The following is a 23574-nucleotide window of genomic DNA, read 5'->3' as shown; positions in this document are numbered from 1 at the left end:
ATCAAGTATTTGCAGTGTATTAATTTCTTTGTAATCTTTGCGCATACTATGGGTAGCTTTTGCTGGTGTTAAGGAAACGCAATACCTTAAACCGACTTCATGTACTTTTCTTTCTGCAAGTACAATGCTTCCTTGAATGCCGAGCATATGATGGGTATAAAAACCAGGAAAAACGAAATGCGCCAAAGTGAAAAAGTGCTGATAGTAATAGACTGGAAAGACGTGCATCAATAGCGCCTCAAATACCCCATAACATTGCTCGGTCAGGATGGGATAAACGGTGGTGAGGATCCATAGGACCTCGCCATGGGATTGACGAAAAAGTTTTTAACAAAATTTCCGCAGCAGCAGCAACATCAATGTTTGGCAGCTGGCAGCATAAACGGCATGAAACTTCATTAAAGCGATAAAAATCAGAATCGAGGTGGCAACCAAAGTCGAGATACTGAAAGGGGCCAGGAAAGTAGCAGACAATTGGCTGCCCTACGATCTATGTAAAACACAATTTTCCATCGAGTATACGGAAAATTAAAATACAAGGAGAATATAACGTTAACGTTCGATTTCATTTATAGCACGTAACGCGGAAATACAATATGCAAAATGGGTTTTTTTGAACTTTCGTCCATATGTATGCTTTCCAATTGTCTCAATGCACATGGGCTGTGCTTTATAAGCTGATTAAACGTTGACCATTGCCAAATGGAAAGAGTAAAATCAGAGGCTCCGGGCAAAAATCCGGACTCAAAGCGTGCCCCCGCTCGCCGCAGTCAAAATATCCGGCGGCCACATCGCCTAAACGTGCACCGTCGGCAACAGGGGGTTAAGCTCCGCCAGGATGGACCACCGCAGAATACGAAGGCTCCCAAAGTTATTAAACTTGTTCGAGAGCATGTTTATGCGGCAGGATTCCCACAGATTCCCGTAGATTCCCGCAGACTCCCCCAGATTCCCACTCACCTGGATGTGGACCACCTGCCTCAGCTGATTAAGCGCCGGGCTCGCCAGTCAAAGATTTATGACGAATTGTCTGGCCTGCGAGGTGGGTGGATGCGGTGGTGGGATTATTAATTAAGGGGAGTGGGATTTGGGAATGGCCTGGAAGAGGGGAAAAAGTGTGATTTAATGTGCAGGTGCTGCCAGCACATATTACTATACTATGGTCTTTTTGCACTCGCCGATGATGGACATTGATGGACGTGAATGGAAGTTTATGCCCTGCTGCTGCATCTGCCGCAGATCGCCCCAAAAATGTATGGCAGCCCAAAAGTAGGCAATACACATTTTGCAGGCCGAAAGATTGGCAGGGCATTTGGGCGCTATGTTTGATAAGCGTGGTTCAAATGAACTATTATCTAATGCACTTTTCAGTGAGCAAATGATAGGCAATCGGATTTTGGGTGCCACCATTCGGCGAAATTTACCTTGAAATGCGGCCTGTTAATTGGGGCCAAGTCAAGACTTTTGACGTTTGCGATGTGCTCGGCCAAGATGCTAGTGTCCAAACAGAAGGGGCCAGAAGGGCGGAACGAAAATATTATGTAACGAACAGAATTAAGGGTGGCATAATTTGGTGGCATATCAAAAATAGTTGCCCGGCTGCGTGATTCCTTCGCTTTCGTCACTTTCCAGCTCCCAGCTCCCAGCTCCTTGGACCCAAGGAGAAAAGCGGAAAATCCGGGGGAGATACATAGACTGCCATAAAGGAAATCAACTATTTTGATTGAACGCACACACACATGAGCGCGCAGCGGAGCTGAGCAGCGCTTTTCGGATAGCAAAGATTCATAATTACGATAAACAACCCAGCAGCACTGAGAGAAAACGTGGGGTGTCAGTGGGGGGGTGGGAATTGTTGGGGGGCAAACAGCAGCGTAGATAAGCAAATGCTCCCCAGGCTGAGCTTTCCTCTTCTTGCCACACGATTCTGCCGCGCCGCTGCTGCTGCCGCTGCTGCTGCTGCTTTGTGATAAATCACAAGGGGATACCTCCATCGTCTTGGCGGGGCCATAAAAGTGCTCAGAAAAAGGGGAAAAGCGGCGGCCAGGGAAACTGCGGACAGCAAGGGGGTGGGAAAAACCCAGGAGCGGAGCCCCAAACGTCAGTGGCCCAGGGATAAGAGCCGCTCTAACCGCAATCAGTGTTCTCTGTGCTTTTAATTGATATCATTGGCCATGATTTTAATTGAACAGTGGCTGGCCATACGCCAGTAAAAATTATCCTTGCTCAGCCGCATTCCACAAAAGGAACTCCACAGGGCATACATATATATGTATGAAGCTAGAAAATATTGGCATTAACATATGACAAAAACTATTCAAAATGAAATAAGAGGAAGTGAGGAAAATAAGTGGCACTTAAGAGAGGGATTTTTCCAATTACTAACTTTATTTGCCAAATCTGGGAACATCTTCCAAGCCCGTGTTGCACGAGCATGTGCATCCGTACGTGTCTCTCAGTGTTTACCATGCCATTAATTGGATTATCTAGCGCTTCGTGGCAGCACAACAAAATAATTATAATTTTTATAGCTTTTATTCTCGCACACATTCATGGGTTCATTCGCATTCACTGTGGGGGTGAAAAAATTAATTAAAAGTTACTATCTTGCGTGTTGCGATCTATCGAAGGCCAATCAATCGATAGCTGCATTGCCATCTTGGCTGCCATTTTGCATGGCATTTATAAGCCACCCCGCAGCACCCCGCACCGCCACCTCCTCATCATGATTTTCCACCAATTTTCACCAGCCGACGACAACGCAGTTAGATGGTGGGGCATTTTCCGGGCTGCTGTTGAACTCATGCTGTGCAGGCTTTTCCATGTGTCGGTCAAATGTGTGTTTGACATTTTCGTTATGTTCGGCGGACCGAGGGGGAAACATTTTCGGGGAGCGGGTGGGTGGGCGGGTTGGTTGGGGTGGTCGGTGTGGAAAACGTGCGCCATTTAATGCAACCAGCTGCTGATGCTGATGCCTTTGTTGCTGCCGCTTTTTGCGGCATGTCCTGCGTCCTGGCTCCTGCATTTTGCATGAAATTTCTCAAAACTGTGCGCATTTGTTGAGGTTGTTGTTATAATTTAGTTGGAAATTGCTGTCACAGCCACACACACACGCACACGCACACGCACACACATACACTCGCACAACATTAACCCACTGAGGCAGCGGTGTCATCTCAGCTTGTATTTAATCTGTAGTAATTTGTTTGATTTCTCTTATTGGCCTGTCACTCGGCTGCCGGCCACAAGAAAATCCAGCAAACATTTACCACAAACTCTCAATGAAGTGAGGACTTGCTCTCATTTTTCTTGCATTCCCAAGCCGTTTGGCATTTATTGATTCATTTCATTCATTCATTCATTTAAAACTGCAGCAGCTTCAGAATTATTGTTTTTAATTTGCGAACTTTAATGCCAGAGACTTAACAAACTCTACATATTATTTGCAATTGTCTAAATTGATTATGAACACATAAGAACACAAGGCCTTAAATCTATTTATAATTCTAATTATGCTGCTTGGGGTTAAGCTTTTATAAATTTCCAATTTAATTTCAGAGGCAACAATAAAAACAGAACATTTGAAAAAAAAAAAAAAAAAAAAAATGGAAACCGAGCTCATTCGCTCACGCGCTTTCGCTTGGCTTCAGTTTCAGTTTGCTAGTTTCAGTTTTAGCTTTCAGTCTGGCCAAAACCCCTTGGACAGCAGCTAACCAGCCCCCTACTCTCTGGGCCAATTCCACGGCCATGGCCATGGCCAGTTGGCCAGTTGGCCAGTTGGGCAGTTGTGAGTTTTGTCAGTGTTGATAACTTCTCTGGCTAGTGAAAAACGAGCGAGCTGCCTAAAATGGGCTAAAATTGGGTAAAATTGGGTAAAATTGGGTAAAACGGGCTAAAATGCAGAGGGGTGCTGGTGACGGGAGGGGGAGGGGGGGTGGAAAGCTGTTGAAAATGGGTTTTTGGCCTGCTGCAAGTGTAATTTTAGCAAAACGCGAATTGCGAATTGGATTGCGGCTTATAAGCACGTTTATAAATTACTGATTCGTCTATGGACTAGGTTAGCCGTAGTCCCCCGGTCCATAGTTCATCGTACCAAGCCGGATCCGGGCTTATGTCAGCGAATGAATAAATTAAATATTCCATCTCCATCATTGAAAATGTGGATGTGTGTTTATGTCTGCTCGCGCTCTACTTTAATTAACTTTTTTCGTTTGCTTGTGGCAGATTGGGAACTGCTAAAAATTGAATTTCCCCTTTTGCAATTAATTTGTATGAAAACCAATGTTAGACGGCGACCAGCATTGCTAATCCTGGCCAGAAATTCCGACTTAGCCCGGCTTAGGCCTTGTCATTTCACCCAAATGCGACAACTGACTTTGCCCCTGCGGTTGATTGCATTAATTGGGCTGGGAAAAAAATTGACAATTATATGAGTATAGAAAAGCAATAAAGTGTATAATCCCAAGCAAATGCAACTGCTAATTGGAGAATAATTGAAAAATTTCCAGCAAATGGTGATGATGAATATGTTATTATGTCACTTTAACTCAACTAATGGTATTTTAAACAATCGTTCAAAGTGCTTGCGTTGTAAAGTGTAAATTTATGAAATGAAAAATGGCAGAACACGAAGAACGCCCACTTATCTCATTCCAATTTCCGGTTCACTCTTGAACGAGCCCCGAAATTCCCCAACTAATTAAAAAACGCATTATTCAAAGTGCCACAAAAAATATTGAAAATGAAAGGAAATCCCCTAGGGCAGCCAAGTGAGTTTCCCTTTTGGAAATCGGGTTTTTGTTTGACCGCCGGTTTTATGGGCAGATTGCAGATACGGAGATACAGATAAATACGCTTTTCCCGGCCTTTCCACGCATCCAATAACCGATTAATAAATATGCGCAAATTTTATTTTAATGCCTTCCCCGCCGGCACGTGAGTTATGACCTGGTTAAGAGTCCTGGCTTTTGGCCTTTTGGCCCTTTGGTCTTTTGGTCTTTTGGTCTTTTGGCCTTTTACGACCTATGCCAAGCCGCCTAAATTGGCCACAAATCGTGCGAAAATAGCGAAGATCTGTTCTGTTTCGCTTTTGCACTTTCGGGCCTTTGCACATGCCGCAGCCAGCAAAAAATCAATTAATTTAAATTTTTATTGCCACACTTGCCACATTAATTCGTTGATTCGCCTCAATTTCGGTGCGAAATGTGTTGTCTGCTCACGCGGATGATTTATGCGAGTCTGCAAAGATGCTTCTAATGGATAATTCATCTGCATGGTGCTTATGTGTTTTCCCTTCCAGTCTCCACTTCTCCACAGAGATCGGAAAAGCACGGCCCATGAAGGGCACTTAGAGCATCGAAGTGCCCATTTGGAGACTTCAAGATGTGATATTACTATTTTTTAAAAGTAATAAATATACGTCTCATTTATCTATTTACTAAGTTTACAAATAATTGCAAAGCTTAACATATTATGTTACCTGAAGGGTATTTATGTACGATGGTAAAACGAATTGTATACGTTCAGAAATCGACTCCTCGTTATGAAATACACTTAAAATTCGCAGTTTACGAACTCAACCGCACTTGTCCTGCTTTACGCCTCCGAAAATACTCAAAGATTATTTGGGCATTCGATGGGCGCCATTCACGTGTTTATTTTCTGGCCGAGATGTTCCAGCTCATTGGGTTCATTTTTGGCATTAGCACTTGGCATTGTTAAAGCACTTTGAATGGCAATTAAGTAGAGGATGAAAAACATTCCCGCCCACTCACAAACACACACACGCAGCAATGGAAATACGGGAATATACGAGTGCAAACACACACTCACACCCACACTCACACACTCACACACGAACAACTCAATTTGCACTTCATCTGTTGATGCGAGTGTGCTGGTAATTGCTAATTGATTTTGCCATATGCATTAGTTGATACATTTATAATTATGCCTTTTCAATTGTTGGCCGTTTGAAGTGGCGGCGACTCGATGAGGCATGAATCTTAATGCCGCACACATTTCTCACTACGTGATTATGATTGAGGGCGAGAAAATCTGGAAGAGCTGCAGGAGCTGGAATAGCACCACCGAATTGCTTGGCTTACTGACCACGGTGCATGGGGAACAACACTCTAAACTTTATTAATTTTAATTAAAAACACTCGACTCATTTTGAGGGTTAAGCGATTTTCCTCCAGCTTTTCTCTGTGTGTGTCTGGTTTCCATAAGCCGCAGAACACTCGACTGGCCAGCATGCGGTGCGAACAGTTAAAAACAAGGAAGCCATCATCAGGAAAACTTACTCCTTTCCCCCTTTTGGAGTCCCGACGACTCCGCAAGTTCCCTTTCCTTTTCAAAAAAGATACATATATATAGTACTACTTTTTCGAAGTATAATAGTTCAATGCTTTCAATTGCTGATAGTTTTTCTCGCCAATTGTTTCCATGTTCCTCAATCATAATCATAAACTGGGTAAGAGCAGCCAGGCTTCGCCAAAAGCGACTAGGAAATATCATTAAAAAATCTGAAGTGAAGCTAAACTTGTGCCCAAAAGCCGTAAGACGTTTTGTGTATTCCGAAAGTCCAGAGACCAGGACACCAAGGAGTCAGGATGAACAGGGGTTGGCCAAAAGCCCGGGGCCGGGAAATCGTTGGGTTGTGCGACTTTTTGTTTATTGTTTTGACGCCGCACGCGGCAGTTGGTCGCTTTAAGCCATAAAACGCAAAGGTGCGACGACGATAAACAATGGGCAAAAGGCTCAACCCCCCACTGTTAATTGTCTTGGGCCAAATGTGCGTTTTAAAGAAGAAATTATTTCTATAAATATATGTAAAAAATGGAAAATAGGAATGGGTTGACTCTATTTTTCACGAACTTAGGCTGGATTAAGTGGAAATTAGTTGGTAGGACTCTAATGGGAATTGTGTCAGGTTAACTTAATCGAACGCTGTCTATTTAAAACTTAATTTACCATAATATTATTATAATTTGTGTAAGCATAAGCCTAGATAAAAATAAGTTAAATAGTGGAATATTTGTATTTTTTGTAGATTTTGTTCGTTTTATTTTTACATTAAAAGCTCCTTGTTAATGGCAGGCATACACAAAATTTCAGACACACACTGGCAGGCACACCTTACTGACTAAAGATTTATATGTATAAAGATATTTCCGTTTTGGGATCCGATCAGTTGGCTGTGATGGGCTCGGCTCCCGAGCTCCTTGGCAAATTTTGCCGGGGACCCAGGAGACTGAGGAGAACCGGCAGCAGGATCAAGCCGTGGGCAGCTCCAATAAGGACAATGCCCAGATACATCCGGAAGTAGAAGACCTGGAAGATCTGCGAATTGGAGAAGCCCAGGACAACGATGCCCGCGAATTTGGTGAGAGTTATGCCCGAAAGGACACTGCTTCCGGTTACATTTAGGGAGCGACGAGCCCGCTCCTGCGCAGTTCCCTCCGCCATTTTAAAGGACCTCACAATATGGGCCACAAACTCAACACCAATGCCCACGCAAACCACCAGGTTCACCAGCGATATGGCATTGAGATTAATGCTCCACGCCCACATCATGCCCAGCATGTTGATCAATATGCAGATCACCATGAAGAGTACAATGAGCGTGGATGTGATGTCCAGACCAGTTATCAGTAGGGTGACCAAGAATATGGCCACCAAGGACATTCCCAGCGAGAACATGGCGTCCTCCCAGATGGTCAGGTACTGCTCGTAGTAGATGTAGAACACACAGTAGGCGAATATCTCCGCATCCACGTCATTCTCCTGGAACATCGCATTTATCTCCCCCGCAATTCTTCGCACTTCGCGCAGCTGCGAGTAGAATTCTTCGGAGGTGGTCGATGTTGTGGAGTATTGCAAGAAGTAGGTGTCCTGTACAGTGGACATTCCCACATCGTCGATGGTGTAGATCACGGCCTAGAAGAAATAGGGAATTTTATTCAATTACGAGTATATTCACATTCAAGGTTTTGAGTGGTAGTTTGAATCGTAGTGTGGATCTAAGAAAATGTATCTTTATCTGCATGTCTCTATAAGTGCTTTCATTGAAAATGAAATTATTCTAGTTCCTAGTTAAGGTACTACTCACATCCGCGTATGAAGCCCTACCAGCCTTGGCGCACTCGGCATCTGGCAGATCGAATAGGAAATACGGAATGTATTTGTTGAAGGTTTCGGCATCAGGTCTTAGGCCTTCCTCAGTAAATCCACGTTCACACGGCAGGCAGTCCTCACTCTTTGAGTCTACAAATAGCAATCATATTAGTTCTAGACTTAAAATATTTGTGGATTAAAATATTGCGGATACTCACTGCTGGAACAGAAGCCGCCGGTGGTGATGTTGTACTTGCAGCAATCGCTGATGGCCAGCCAGTCGATGTAGTCATCTAGCCAGGAAGAGGCCGGTCTGGCCAATGCCGTGATCTGCGGATAGCGGGACTGCGTGTACAACTGGACGGAGAGCGAGTTGTTATTGCACTTGACTCCGCCGCAGATGAGATTCTGCTGCTGCGGCTCGGAGTAATTGAGTCCGGGCTTGAGAACCCAGTAGACCGGAGCTCCCATCGCCAGCAGGTCGACCATGTAGCGGAAATACTTGACCACATGGGAGTTCTTTGGCATGGACATCTCCTGGTCGAGGCCCTTCTCAATGGAGGGTGTCACCATCAGCGAAAGACATGTAATCACGGTGAAGATCAGCAGCACGGTCACCTTTACGGGTCTAAAATGAAAGTTAAAATATAGGTAATAAGTATATCATTGGGTGCCCAGGGATCCACTCACTTCGACAGTAGGAAGGGCGAATAGAAGTTCTTGAACATGGTCTCCAGCAGGCCGACCTCCTTGGGTCTATCCACGCCATCCGCGGCCACGTCCGTGGTCTTCTTTTTACCGCTCCTCACACAGCACAACATGTCCAGTCGTCCGTCCAGGTAGCGCTTCTCATCGATGGCCATCAGGGCCACAAAGGCGGTGATCTGGAGCAGAAAGTCCAGGAGAATGGCGATGGCGGCGTACATGGCAAAGGTTTTCACAGCGGGCATATCCGATATACATCCGATGGCAAAGCAGGCCATTTCGCTGCCCGCCGTCTGCAGGATCGACGGACCCACCTGGCCAATGGCCTCTCCAATTGCCTCATGTGTGGTCTTAAATTTCGAGTGGTCCAGTCTCTGGTATGTATGCACCATTATGAAGATATTATCCACTCCCACAGCGAGCACCAGAAACGGAATCACTTCGATTGCCAGCATCGTGGTGGTTACGTCGAGATAGCCCCAGAAACCCAAGCTGCACACCACCGAGGCCAAGACAATCACTATGCCTCCTATGGCCAGCATTATGCGAGACTCCCTGAGGAATCCCGTACAGCTGCGAATGTGACCCAGGGCTATGGCCACATAAACGAACATTACCACATAGCTGATGACCACTGTGCTCACTTCTCCCTCGGATAACTCCACTATCGCATCCTGGATGGATCTCTCGGCCATGTAGGCGATGTCCAGTCGCTCGCTCTTGTAGTCCCGCAAGAAGTCAACGAATAGCTTCTCCCACTTCATATTCGGCGCCAGCCTGGACTCGTCGTTATAGTTCCGACCCAAGAAGGTGACCACGAGTCCGGTGGCCAGCATGTAGTCGGGATCCTCACCCACCGCCACCTTGGGCATGCCACCCACCGCAATGCCGGGCTCGATGGGTCCTCCAAATGTGCCAAAGCAATCCTCCATCATGGGGACTCTAAAAACACGAAGTGGTATATGTTATCTTGACCTAATTATCCCTCGTTATTATATTAGTATAATTTATGAAATTCAGAAATACATGACTCACCGAAGACAATCCTCCAATTGATTGAGGTAGTTAATGGTGTAGTTGTTGCTATCGACATAGGAGTTCTCAAACCGATCCATATCGTGCTGGAAATATCCATAGACCGACTGGATAGCACAGCGATCGACTGTGGGCGTTTCACCAGCCATTAACACAGGGGCATAGCAGATCTTGTCGAGGCCCTCGTTGTCCGCCATACCCAATTTCATAATAGACTCCTGCAGCTCAAAGACTTCCTTCAGGAAGTTATACTCGAAGGCTGGACCGAATTGCAGCACACCACTGGGAGCTTCATGGGTGAACTGCAAAGAGTATTGAAGATGTTGGTCGAGTTTTAGGATGGCTTTTGAGCGAGCTACGCAACACTGGACTTCTAGATGCAATCTTATGTACGTGATTTTTAAAACAAGCGATTTGAGATCACTTTTTGAATTCTTCAAGTGGACAGATGCTACTCACATATGTCTGATTGATGGCCTTGATGAACAGCTGATTGTTGCGATAGAACGGGCCGAAGTGCTGATCGAAGTAGTCCTTCTCGATCCTCGTCTGACTTTGCTCGCTCGCCCACAACTCCACGGGATCCGTGGTGATGGTCATGTACCGAATGCCGTACGACAGTCCAGCGATGGCCCAGGAGCAGAGGGCCAGGACCAGGACCGGATGCTTGGCACAGAAGGTGCCCCAGATGCGGAAGCCGTGGTAGAAGAACTCCCCGAAGAGGGTGGGCATGCAGACATTGGGAGCCGATCTCTTCCCAAAGGCACCCCAGAAAATGAAGATCGACAGGCCGCAGGCGATGAGCAGGGCCAGTATAAAGGTGACCCCGTACAGTCCCGCGATCTTCCACAGCTCTTCGGGACCCGTGGGTGCATCGGTCAGCGGGCAGGACTCCTCGCAGTCGATGCAGGCGCACGCGTAGCTGTCCTCGTAACTCTCGCCGCACTTGAGCGGGCTCAGATCGAGGTATATCTCAGTGGAACCCTCCTGCGCGTCCTCCGACCACTTGTAGTTGATCTGGAAGGGCACATAGTCGCCGGAAACGTCGCCCATGAACTCGTACCATCTACGGTAGCTGCAGGTCTTGGCATTGTAGCTGCCACAGCCCAGATCCATGGCAGGACGTCCGGTCTGGGTGTGCTGTATCCCAATGCAGCTGTTGTAGATCCCCGATACCGTGTCATCCGTAAGTCGATAGTCGATGTATTTCACGTATTCCACCTTTTCCGCGTTTATGTCATTGTAGGGGGTCAAGAAGAGCGTGTGGTTCTTGGCACAGGTCATGGCACATACGGTCAGGGCCATGTTTCTTGTGCAAGTGGGACACCTGGAGAAGACGCCATCTGCCTGCGATAATCCGGCCTCCATGGACTCGATTTGGGCCGCATCGCAGCACAGACTGAGCTCATCCTCGCCACTTTCACCCTTGTACTCCTTGTACAGCAGGGGACATCGCTTGGCGAATAGGGCCTCTGCAGCTGGGCTATTTAGAGGTCTTGCCGGATTCGTGTCGGCCTTATTCACCCAATGGGAGCCTATCATATGACTCTGTCCGTACCAAATGCATCCCAACTCTGCGTTTTGCGACCACACGCCGGCTACTAGCCATACAAAGGCAAGAATCACTTTCATTTCGACAATAAAAAAAAAACAAATATAAATAAATAAATTTAGAGAACTCCACTCTTCGTAGAGAGTGAAAACGATTCGCGCCGGCAGCACGCCACTAACTGAAGCAAAGTCAGCCCAATCCACTGACCATTAACACATTAAATGGCGAGAATCGGATGGAGTACCCACCGATTAGATTTCCCCCAGTTTTGAGTTTCTTTCGATATTTTTGTTCCCGGCCTTATCGCCAAGCGATAAGCTTCTGAATTCATTTGGGTTTTGTGTTGAAGCGGGCTTAATGGGTATGCAGGAATCTTATCTTCACGCGGATTAATATGAATGTTCGCATAGTGACAGGTGATCGGAAAACGATTAGATATTAAAGGTCAATTCTGGAGCCAAGTCCCTTGAAAACCTCACTCCATAGTCAAGGGCTGTTAAACTCAGATAGTTAATTGCTTGCAGACAATGTTCGTAGTTGATAGGCAACGTCGTATTGCACCTATTGTACCGAATTTATCTGTAGCTTGTGGTAGTTGTGCCTATTGCCAATTAAGTTTATTTTACTTAATCATTTTTACACATGCTCTTAGCAAAGGTGCACAGCTATGCTTACTTTCAAACCTCACAGGAACTGCACCTGTGCAGACACCTGAGCTTGTATCTTGGGCTTATCGTAGGTTGAATTGCCCCAGAGCAGCTGGCACAATAAAATCGCGATCGGCTCTTTTTTGGAACACCTGTTCCTTGATAAGGAAAGAGCTCTCGAGACCCTCGACTGCCGTAAAGTTTATACGGCTCGGCAACTTCGGCAGGTCTTAATCTGAGCCGGATGAGTGATTCATTGAGAAATACCAACCACCTGTAGTAGCCACCGAAATTTTTGGCCAAGCGAGTGGAAAAACTGATTTTTGGTATTCAGAGAATCGAATGCTTCATTCTTGGAACTAAATCAGATTTCAATAATACCCAATTGCGATTGCACCTTTGTCTGATCCTTACTGATTCACTCTGATCCTTACACACTTTGAACTCTTGCCTTGTCATACATACTTTTATACTATATATATCTTCGTCTTGGCAAGTTCGTCGCAACGTAGATATATTATATATACATTTGAAAGAGATACTTAAGAAACGCTCAAAATTAACGTTGTGTGCTGATCCACGCAGTTCGGTCACTGAAAATTTATCTTCCGCGAGAAAAATTCCAGAAGTATTAAAATGTTTCGTGGTATATATGCATATAGTTTAAAGTAAGAGCCTTCGGTAGAAAGCCCATTCAGATGGTTGGGAAAATTCTTTGAAACTATTACCGAATTTCCATTCGATATTTATTGACAGCACAACATTTCAATCGTAGCTCGTTTGTTTAATCCATCAGATGGCAAGCAATTTTTTTGCTGGATCTCGGTGAAAGTCTGGTAAAATTTCAAGTTTTCATAAAGTTTATAAATTAGTTTAAATGAAATGGGCAAGAAGTTCTGCTACTCCGAGAAAAATACCCACGCTCGTATCGAAAAAAAGCAGAATCGCCAGGGAGCTCAAAATTCCCAATTAGAGAAGGGTCAGGATGCCGAGGAGAAGGAGGATGATGGCGGTGCGGACATGGATCCTGGACACTCTGCAAAGCCACCGCAGAGTATGTTCTACATCCTTCGAATGTATGCCTAATTCTAGTATATTTTGTCTATATTACCCAGAGCTGGGAGTTCTGAAAAACCTTGCCAATGGATACTTGAAGTTGGTTCACGAAATCGAGGCCCACCTCTGCCTTCCAGCGCCTCCTTTGATCGAAGCTAAGCCAGAGCGAGAGGTGGGTGGGGAGATCGCTCGAAATTTCCAAAGCGAGGAGGAAATGTCGCAATCTTCTGAGGATACCACTCATCCAGGCATAGGCTTTGTGGATCTCTATCGGCGCAGTCTTTATTTCGAGTGCCTGGGAATTCCGCTCACTTCCTTGGAGCTTTTCTCTATGGAATGCCAGAAAAATGAAGAACTGGAGGGAAGAGTCATGGGCGGCTATCGAGCTGGCACTGAAGGACTGGATGAGCGGTTGACTAAGGAAACTGAATGGGTGGCTGAAAGAAATCTATCGAATAGAGCTGATTATCATCCACCCAAAAGAAGAAACACCCTAGAAAATACCTCCAAATCGATTTTGTTTTCAGGAAAACCCACAAAACGGAAGCCCGTGGAACACAAGCCAGTTGAAACTGACCTAGATGACGAAACAGAAGCTTTACTTGATGATGAACATGGAAGTCAATATTCAAGGATGGAGCTATACCAGCATTCGCCCAAGTTTCAGAGCCGATCTTCATGGGAATATACCAGTAAGGAGCCATCAGTTAGTTCCCGCCGTTCGCATTTTAAGCCTCATAAAATAGCAATCCGAAATCCAATTGCTGAGATATCATCCGAAGAGTCTGTTCGATTACCAGTGCACTATCCCACGAAGCCTTATAAATGGGGTAAATTTCCAGCTAGTAGTTCAAGCAAAACTCTTGGAAAACCAAGTAGGGGCAAAAAGAAATCGCCAAGCCCCGAAAATCGTGAACTCCATAGCTGCAGTGAAATAACCAGACCAAGATGGGATACTGATTTTGGGGGCTTGGGTGAGCCGAAATCATTTAGATCTAATAAGAAAACTAGGAATACCACGTTCAACGGATCGAAGTTGTCTTTATTTTCACGTTGGGTGACTTGTAGGCCAGAAGGTAAATCGAATCGATGTAATCAAGGGAACACCTTCCGATTACATGGAGGCTTTACACCCAAGCCCTTGGAAGTCTTTGGGGTTGCACATGCCCCTAATGCAGTGGAGAGCTCGTCTGTGGAAGTATCCGGGAAACGCTTAGAGGAGCGAAAGAAATCGTGTTTGAAGAAGTCTAACAGACCGGTGGCTGAATCCGATTTCGAGACAATGGAGCCGCTGCGTTCCAACGATACCTTCACGGAGGCGTGGAAGAATTCCAATTTTAACAGGGGCCAGCACCACCAGGACCTACGGATCGGCGGTCTTTATAGTCGGGCCGAGAAACTGAAGTACCAGCCCATAGATCGCGTGGACGCGGGCTGTTCGGGTGTGCCGCTGTTCAAGGACTCCGACGAATCCCTGGAGAGGACACGGTACTTTGTGAGCGAGTTCGACAAGCTGAGTCGCGCCGAGAGGATGCAGGACATAGAGTTGCGAATAGGCCAGTTGCGGTGGCTGCAGGCCATGTCGGATAAGGAGTATCGCCAGCGCTTCCGGAAAAAGAGGATTGCCTTCAAGCCGGTCTTGGCCAATTCGATGCCGCATGCGTGTCCTTTGAACCACGACGAATGCCCGGCTGTGCTGAACGACACTCTATTGGGACACTTCGTATCCCGGCATTTGGATGAGCCGGGAAAGGAGCTGCGTGAGATCTTCGAGGGCGAACAGGTCCTAATGATCTTCAGTCCCAGGGCCTTCCAGCCGGGCAAGACTGAGTGCATGTCCGTGCTGGGCTACGGGGGTGTGCGGAATAAGCCCTGCACCCTGCCCGCGGTCAGATTCATGCCCACCCGGAACACCGATTTACCAGAACCCTATGCCCATTTCGACGCTCATTTGCCGCTGCTCGTGATGATCTGCAGGATTCGGCTGAGTAGCGTTGAGGGCAGGAAGTTGCGGTTCGGTGGTCCTCGTCTGGAAGACGAGGACAGCCTCGCTCTATGGTTGGTCAGCAGAGATCTGCCCTGCCCCATTCACGTGGTGATGACTGTACTCAACCGACGACTAGATATCACCAGGAGCTCCATCATGAAGGTCCGAGAACTGCACAAGTCGCACGATCCTCTCGACTTCATGTTATCCAGTAAAAACTACATGCGACTCAGCGATCACGATTTGCGCGTCCTGACCAACGATCATACGGAGCCCATATATATGGAGATCGTAGTGAAGGAGTACGCCGGTATATTTCCACGTCACATTCCAGACCACTTCCAAGGCGTCGCCTGAATCTATCGCACTTTTTACCCAGTGGTTGGCCCCAAGTTTCTGGACTTGCCGATTATGGAGATCTGCCACACATTAGTATTTATTTAAAACCAGTTTCGGTCAGAATTATAGAATTTTAAACTTTTAAGAGCCTATATTCATAACGGGTGTATGTTAATTTATGATTTTAGACAGTGGCTTGCAACTCAGAAAAGGAAATATTTCCAATCGATCAAGGCAATTAATTCATAGGGACAAATGGGATACAAATCAACAAGGCTCATCATCGTATGTGTAGAGGTTATGGAACGATTGAAATGGGCAGTTTGGCTTTGAAAATATTTATAAACAAAATATGCAAGACGTCTTTGCCAGGACTTCATTCATGTGCAAGTTGACAGTTGCCACAATCGACATACTGTGCTTCGTCTATCATTTTAATTGTTGCGTTTATAAAATATAAGAAAAAACAAGCACAATGGCGGTGATGAAACATAAGCTGGTGAGTAAATAAAGTTTACCAATCCCACCAGTAATTTATGAGATTTATATTTCTTGTTAAAGATGTTTGGGGGCTTTGCAAAAGGATATAAATGAGAAGAGTAGAGATTGCCTGGCGTTATAAAAGAATTAAAAACTTTGTTAAAACTTTATTAAGAAGGTATGTTAATTGTTGATTACCTAATACGAGTTATCGATATATGAAAATAATACAAATATGAAAAGTATGTAACAGGTTGAAGGCAGCGTTTCCGAAGTATATACATATATAGTATTCGTATATCTCGCTGTGTCCTTCTGTCCGTCCGATTTCAATAAATGAAACTGCCTCGGATCTCATGTGCAATCTCATCTGCTTGCAATTCCTAATCTTTTCCCCACTTCCTGAAGTTACAGGTATCTTTCATCCATTTCCTTGAGTTACAGGTATCTGATAGTGGAGAAAATCGATTCCCTGAGAAACAAAAAAATAAAAATACAACTGTGACAAAATTTGCGTTAATAAAAAATAAAATAATTTAATGGCGTTAAGTGAAGTATTTAAATAAAGATGTATTTCCTAATTTTTACAGCTAATGTTCTTACATTTTACCATACCACCTAGTACAATCTAGAACTATTTAACGTATTTATTTCTTGTTGTTTAGCTGACTAACATGTATCTGGTATTCGAGGCACTCTACTACAGCGATTGCATATTCAAGAAGAAGTATGCTTTATAGGTTACACCGCAACATTCTTTTCACATAATCATGTCCAAATTATTATGTTAACGTGCAGATATTTTAATTACCACAATTTAGTATAAGTCCTCCACTCATCAACCCCGTCCATTTAAGACTTTATCTTCTTAGTTATACATATTCGGTCAAACAAAGTCAGTTTATTGCGCTTACTCAGGCTTATCAAATTAAAATGTACTCGATTACACGGTTTATGATGCCAACTGCTAAGCAGAAACGTTTCCGATTACTAATCTTATCCCTACTCTGGCAGTCAAAGAGATCGGTTGTGTCGCGCGCATGCAAAAGTGATTTATTTTTTGCTTATCGGTGCATTCCCTTTTGTGCTCAAAATAGCACAAATCATTTATTTGGGCGCTGCTTTGAGCGGTGTCGGCAGTTTGACAAAAACAAAAAGTGCATCAGGTGAAGTGCATTCAAACGGTGCTTTCTGCCCTTCGGGCAAGTCATCTACCTCACCCCGCGCAGAACTGCACAAGAGGTAAACAAACTTTGCTTATCAGTAAAACCGAACTGTTTATGCTCTGTTCCGGACATTTGGGCCCGCAAATTATTTGCTGAATATTAAGACAATATAAAAACAATGAATGAAAACAGTTTCGATGACTCTCAGCTTATAAAGAAGCAGATTGATCATGAAAAAATGTTCTCAATAGCTGGAAAATTACCTAGTAAGATTAGAGACGAGTGCCGATCAGAAATTCAACGCATTACATGCAATAAGTCTCAAAGCAGTCCCACCACAACAACAGTGACATTTTCTAGTGCCAGTAGCAGCACCATATACACAATGGCAAATCCCACAATGAGCAGCATCTGTTCTGGTTCAAGTGTAGCAAACCAAGAATGTTCCCAATTGACCAGCCCCGACATTGCAGCAAAAAATCTAAGCGGTGCTGCCAGAAGATTACTGGATGATCAAAATCGGAAAGCAGGCAAGAGAAAAAATGCAAAGCCACTGTCCCCCATCCTTAAACCGAAAAGAGTGAGCAGTACCCAGGGCCCGCACTTGGTCCCCACAATTAACCAGAAGGCAAGCTCTAGTAACAGGTTTGCTATTCTCGACACGGACATCATTACTAATGAAGAAAACGGGGAAGACATGATGTCTGAGGATGCCGATGATGCTAGTGCCCGCATGGACGAATTTCAATCTGCAGAAAACAATACTGCCAATAAATCCCAGGAAACATCTAACGCCAACAATCAACTCAAAGATTTTAAAAAACCACCCCAAATTGTTGTTAATATTAGCAACTTAAATGACCTATTTGAGCTCATACAAGAAAAGGCAAGTCTAGATAACGTCGTAGTCAAAGCTAACCAAGGGGAAACAGTCAGAATATTTCCCAAAGACAGTGACACTTACAGAAAAATTGTTAGCTATATGGATGAAATTGGTATGCAGTTTCACACTTACCAAATGCTGACAGAAAAAGCACACAGAATTGTAGTAAGGGACTTACATCACAGCACACAAAACAAAGATATAACGGCCGATCTGAAATGTTTAGGCTATGAAGTACTTCACATTCACAACCCTAGTTCAAGGGTTAATAAAGATGAAAAACTCAATATTTTTTTCATTAACATTAAGCCCTGCCCTAATATTAATGAAATTTATCACGTGAAGACCCTTTGCCGACAGAAAATACGGATCGAAAGGATGCGAAAGTCTAGTGAAATTGCACAATGTCGACGTTGCCAGGAGTATGGCCATACAGCTAAATACTGCCGCAGACATCCAAATTGTGCCAGGTGTGGTGAAAATCACCAAACCACACAATGTACACGTCCTGTAGATGCTCTGCCCACATGCTATCACTGTTCTCACGATCACATGGCTAGTTATAAAGGTTGCCATAAGTACCAGGAGCTTCTCCGCAGATCTATGGGGCCTGCGAAGAAGGCGAATCACTTAAATAGGCAGAATCATGGGTTCAACCATAGAGATCAGCAACAGTTTCCTTCCGTGCAGATTAATCGCCGTAAGAGTACTAACCAGTCAACTGAAGATCAGCAACCAACACAACAACACCAAAATATGGTACAGCATCAACCATCTATAGGCCCTGGGGTAAATACAAAAGTATCCTATGCCACAGTAGCAAAAGAATACTCTAATACAACTCCCTCCAAGGATGGACCAGCTCAGCGACGTTTATATAACTTACAAACGCAACAGTTATCGCAGCAACAACGACTGAACACTCAGCAAAATAATTCACTTGACGTCCAAGCATTGTTACAACAGCAACAACAACAGTTCCAAGAATGGCAGCAGCAAATGCAACAACAACAACAACATCAGTTTCTTATGTGGTTGCAACAGCAGCAACAAGATCAGCAACATCACAGAAATCAAACCAATCAACGACTTGAAAAGCTCGAAAGAATGGTATTTGAAATAACCACCATGTTAAAGCAAGGAGCTGGGAATGAACATACCTACCAGCTTTCTAACAACGCTCCACACCCACAATGAATCCACTAAAGATTCTTATTTGGAATGCCAACGGCATTTCAAGAAAAGCTAAAGATATTGAGCTTTACGCGCACAATAATAGCGTGGACATTCTTCTTGTGACGGAACTTAGAATTAAAAGAGGGGATACTGTTAAGATATATGGTTATGCTTTCTATCCAGCATTTAGGCCATCGCAAAATAATAATAGCGTTGGTGGAGCAGCCGTGTTCGTTAGGACAACTCTTCGCCATTTCCCGCAAAGGGTCATAGAGACACGCAGCATACAAATGTCTACAGTAAAAGTAGCTACAGGACTGGGTGACGTGCAGTTCGGCGCCATTTACTGTCCTCCCAGTGTTAGTATCGACGAAAGACAATTTACTGACACAATACGCTCTTGCGGCCAACGGTATATGATTGGTGGCGACTGGAACGCCCGACACTGGCTTTGGGGCGACACCTACAATTCACCCCGGGGGCGTGAGCTAGCGGAAGCCATCTCTATCACTGGAGCTAAGATACTTGCAACTGGTTCGCCAACCAGGTATCCTTATGTACCCAGTCATACGCCTTCCTGCATTGACTTCGCGGTGCATCATGGTATACCAGATTCCCTAACAAGTATAACACAAAGTTGGGATCTGGACTCCGATCACTTGCCTTTGATCATCAGTATTGTGACAGATAGTACCCATGTGAATCCAAGTCCACGATTAGTCAACAAGCACACTGACCCGCTCGCTTTTAGTCAACAACTGGAGAGCATGATCCCGTTGAACATCACGCTAAATTCTGGTGAAGAAATTGAAATGGCTGTTGATCACCTTACGCAAAGTATTCACAGGGCTGCGACTGCATCTACGCCTTCTGTTCCTCGGACAGGCACCCCCTATGGAATATCCCTAACAAGAGAGGCTAGAGAGCTCCTGACACAGAAAAGGAGACTCAGAAGGCGAGCAATCCGATCTCAAGATCCCTGGGACCGCATCTTATGGAACCGTGCTGCAAAACAACTACGAAATGTGGTAAGAGACCTTCGAAGTATCTTTTTTGAGCAGAAGCTGGCTTCTATGGACTATACGGTGGATGCTGGGTATTCACTCTGGAAGTCCACCAAATCCCTCAAAAGACAACCGTTCAGACAGGTACCCATTAGATGCCCGGGAGGTGAACTTGCTAAAAACGAGGAGGAACAGGCCAATTCCTTTGCAAATCATTTGGAGACTAGGTTCACCCATTACCAATTCGCTACAATGGAGCAGAATCGAGAGACGCTTGACAGCCTAGAGATACCCCTACAAATGTCGCTACCAATTAAACCAATCAGGGTTGAGGAAATTGCCGAAGTCATTAAATCAATGCCAATAAAGAAGACTCCTGGCATCGACAATGTCTGTAATGCCACGTTAAAAGCGCTACCTCTCCGAGCCATCCTATACATGGCGAAAATATTTAATGCTATATTTAGGGTGCAGTCCTTCCCAAAGCAGTGGAAAATGGCAGCAATTCTCATGATACATAAGCCTGGGAAACCTGAAGAGGATCCGGAATCGTATCGGCCCATAAGTCTGCTGTCTTCGCTATCCAAGATATGGGAAAGGCTGATTGCCAACAGACTAGGTGACTTTATTAAGGAGCGCCGTATCCTCCCAGATCACCAGTTTGGATTTCGACAGGGACACAGCACTGTGGAGCAGGTTCACAGACTGGTTAAGCACATTATTCAGGCGTTTGACGACTTGGAATACTGCAATGCTGTATTTATTGACATGCAGCAAGCATTTGACAGAGTCTGGCATATCGGCCTACTCTGCAAAATAAAAAAGCTGCTTCCAGCACCATACTATGGAGTCCTGAAATCTTACCTGGAAGATAGGAAGTTCATGGTCAGGGTCAGAAGCACCTACTCAACCCCTTGCTACATGAGAGCTGGAGTTCCGCAGGGCAGCGTCCTCGGCCCGCTGCTCTACTCAATATTTACCGCGGATTTGCCTTGCCCAAATATGCACCATATGGAAGCTCCCAGGAAGGCCCTACTCGCCACTTACGCTGACGATATCGCACTGTTATACAGCTCCAGTTCTTGCACTGAGGCAGCACGTGGCCTCCAAGAGTATCTCAATACTTTGGCTGCATGGTGCAAAAGATGGAACTTAAAGGTAAATCCACATAAGACCATCAATCCTTGTTTCACCTTGAAGACTCTCATTAGGCGCACACCACCCATACAATTTGATGGCGTAACCCTAGAACAACCTCTGCAGGCTAAATACCTTGGGATCACCCTTGACAAACGGTTGACCTTTGGCCCACACTTAAAAGCTGCGGCACGGAGATGCGGTCAGAGAATGCAACAACTGCGATGGTTGATCAACAGAAGAAGCACCATGACACTTAGAGCCAAAAGGGCAGTATACGCCCACTGTATAGCCCCGATCTGGCTATATGGAGTGCAGATCTGGGGTATTGCTGCAAAATCGAACTATAAACGCATTGAGGTCTTGCAAAATCGTGCAATGCGTGCCATCACCAACTGCCCATACTATGTACGTAGCTCAACCCTTCATCGGGACCTTAATCTGCATACAGTGGAAGAACAGATCTCAAGGCACACAAGCAGATACAGTGATAGGCTTAAAAGACACCACAGCATGCTAGCAAGACGCCTACTCCCTGCCAGGCCTCTAAGAAGGCTTAAAAGAAAGGGCTTTGCCAAAACAATTGGACAGCTTTAAAGACCCCCTCGACGTTTGAGACTCTGTTGTTAGTCTTCCCACGATAAGTGAGAAGTTTGGTTATATTATTTATATGTTTAATTGCAATGTTATGGTACTAGTACTGCATGTACGGATTCGTCGCTTTATAATAATAAACATTTAAAAAAAAAAAAAAAAAAAAAAACTAATCTTATCCGAGTTGTGGATCCTAAACGATAGATCACCACAAAGTGGACATCGTCGAGTGGATTCTATTTATATTGAGTGAATCAAATCACTTGTCATTGAGTGAAAACTGCATATAGAGAAATAATTATTGCCGAATGTGATTCCGAACCTATAAGGTATATATATATCTACGTATGTATACATATGTATAAGTAGAGACATAAAATTAGCGTTGTCTTGGCTACAATATGAAACTGAGCTTTTAGTTTTCAGATCGCCTAGGAGCAAACGATCACTTTGCAGGGCGATTTAAAGTCTCTTGGTCATTAATATTGGCTCTTAAAAGCTTTTCCTTTAATCTCACGAAACGTTAACAGCCTGTTAAGCTATCTGTCTCACTTCCGCCTTGCTCTCTCCCTTTCGCCGAGGCATTTTCTCTCTCTCACTGCACTGCAGCTGCAAACTTTTGGTTTTATTTGTTTTTTATTTGCCAGTCCAAAATGCTATTGAACTCACACGCACACACACCCAAACGCGTACAGCCAGAGTTACACACACACACGCACACACAAACACACACGCACCCACACGTACACATACATATGTAGTATAGTGGGGACAGATTAAATTATTTTGCTTGCCATGAAGCAATACCTGCATCTAATGTAATTGTATAGAATTTTCAAATAAAATTAAAAAGTTTCGAGATAAGCCGAAAATCGGCCAATTATAAAGCCCACCCACCGCAGGACCACCCAACGCAGTACCGCCGGGGACACGTGTCCTGAAAATCCAGACCTACATCAACAATAGCAGAACCGAGTCCCAAATCCCGAATTCCGAATCCCGATTCCCGATTCCCGATACCCGAAGCTCCCGAAACACGTAATGCGCCGCTGCAAAGCTATACCCCCTTAGCACCGATTACCCGCAAATAACCCCTATATCATTGCTCCCGTTTTTGTTACTGGTTTTCGGCTGGCTATCCCCCGCTCCATTCCAGGCGCATTTTCTGGAAAATTGTGTCAAGCTGACGACACAATTTTCAAATCGCATGCCCGGAGTTTTGCACATTGCAGTTTTCCGGCTGCACGTCGGCGAAAATGCGGCTCTGCTGAGCGAACTGCGAGCGGCTAAATCGGAAAATCGTAAACGGAGAGGCAGAGAGAGGGACAGAGAGAGAGCGTGTGCGAGAGAAGTGCCGTTCTTTTGCCGGCATGCCACACAAAATAATAACGGTACAGTAGCCCAACAGGAAGTGGTGCATTAACACGCGCCGCTTTTCACCTCGAAAATTCGTGCTAAAATCAACACAAAAAGAAAAGTGGAAAACTTCGCGTAACAGTAAACAACAAAAACATTTTAGAGTGCTTGTGTGGTTGTGTGTGTGTGAGTGTGTGTGTGTGTGGGTGAAATGCGGCATTCGATTGCATCACCTAAATAAAGCAGAAACAACAGCCAGAAATGCCTTTTGTGTTTTTTGTAAATGTTCAGGTGTGTGTGTGTGCATGTGTTTGTGGGAGAAACTCTCTTGAATTTGTT

The 23574-nt window shown here is 44.9% G+C and overlaps 2 protein-coding genes across 2 annotated transcripts; one reads left to right on the top strand and one right to left on the bottom strand.

Annotated features, from left to right (window-relative positions):
* Window positions 1-7065: 7065 nt before the first annotated feature.
* Window positions 7066-11623, bottom strand: LOC113564580 (NPC intracellular cholesterol transporter 1 homolog 1b). The gene is made up of 6 exons (XM_026982621.1): window positions 10318-11623; window positions 9859-10160; window positions 8809-9765; window positions 8337-8746; window positions 8114-8268; window positions 7066-7941 (listed from the first exon to the last, which is right to left on the bottom strand). Exons 1-6 carry the CDS (start codon window positions 11488-11490, stop codon window positions 7192-7194), a joined length of 3747 nt encoding a protein of 1248 aa, XP_026838422.1. The 5' UTR covers window positions 11491-11623; the 3' UTR covers window positions 7066-7191.
* Window positions 11624-12939: 1316 nt separating this feature from the next.
* LOC113564581 lies at window positions 12940-15458 on the top strand. Its single transcript, XM_026982622.1, has 2 exons — window positions 12940-13069; window positions 13173-15458. The coding sequence occupies exons 1-2, from the start codon at window positions 12940-12942 to the stop codon at window positions 15455-15457; spliced, it is 2415 nt and encodes an 804-aa protein (XP_026838423.1). The 3' UTR covers window position 15458.
* The last annotated feature ends 8116 nt before the right edge of the window (window positions 15459-23574 follow it).

This window comes from Drosophila erecta, unplaced genomic scaffold (genome assembly GCF_003286155.1).
Source record: "Drosophila erecta strain 14021-0224.00,06,07 unplaced genomic scaffold, DereRS2 tig00000137-arrow-arrow-pilon, whole genome shotgun sequence".
Classification (NCBI taxonomy): Eukaryota; Metazoa; Arthropoda; class Insecta; order Diptera; family Drosophilidae; genus Drosophila; species Drosophila erecta.
The sequence above is the reverse complement of the archived record's forward strand: the minus strand, read 5'-3'. Positions and strand labels throughout refer to the sequence as shown.

Excerpts from the sequence above, each read along its gene's own strand:
- LOC113564581 (XM_026982622.1), top strand. The coding sequence starts at position 12,940 with ATGGGCAAGAAGTTCTGCTACTCCGAGAAAAATACCCACGCTCGTATC. Across the intron at positions 13,070-13,172 it reads GGAGAAGGAGGATGATGGCG|AGCTGGGAGTTCTGAAAAAC; the intron begins GTGCGGACATGG and ends TATATTACCCAG.
- LOC113564580 (XM_026982621.1), bottom strand. The coding sequence starts at position 11,490 with ATGAAAGTGATTCTTGCCTTTGTATGGCTAGTAGCCGGCGTGTGGTCG. Across the intron at positions 9,766-9,858 it reads CAATTGGAGGATTGTCTTCG|AGTCCCCATGATGGAGGATT; the intron begins GTGAGTCATGTA and ends TCGTGTTTTTAG. Across the intron at positions 7,942-8,113 it reads GTAGGGCTTCATACGCGGAT|GCCGTGATCTACACCATCGA; the intron begins GTGAGTAGTACC and ends TATTTCTTCTAG.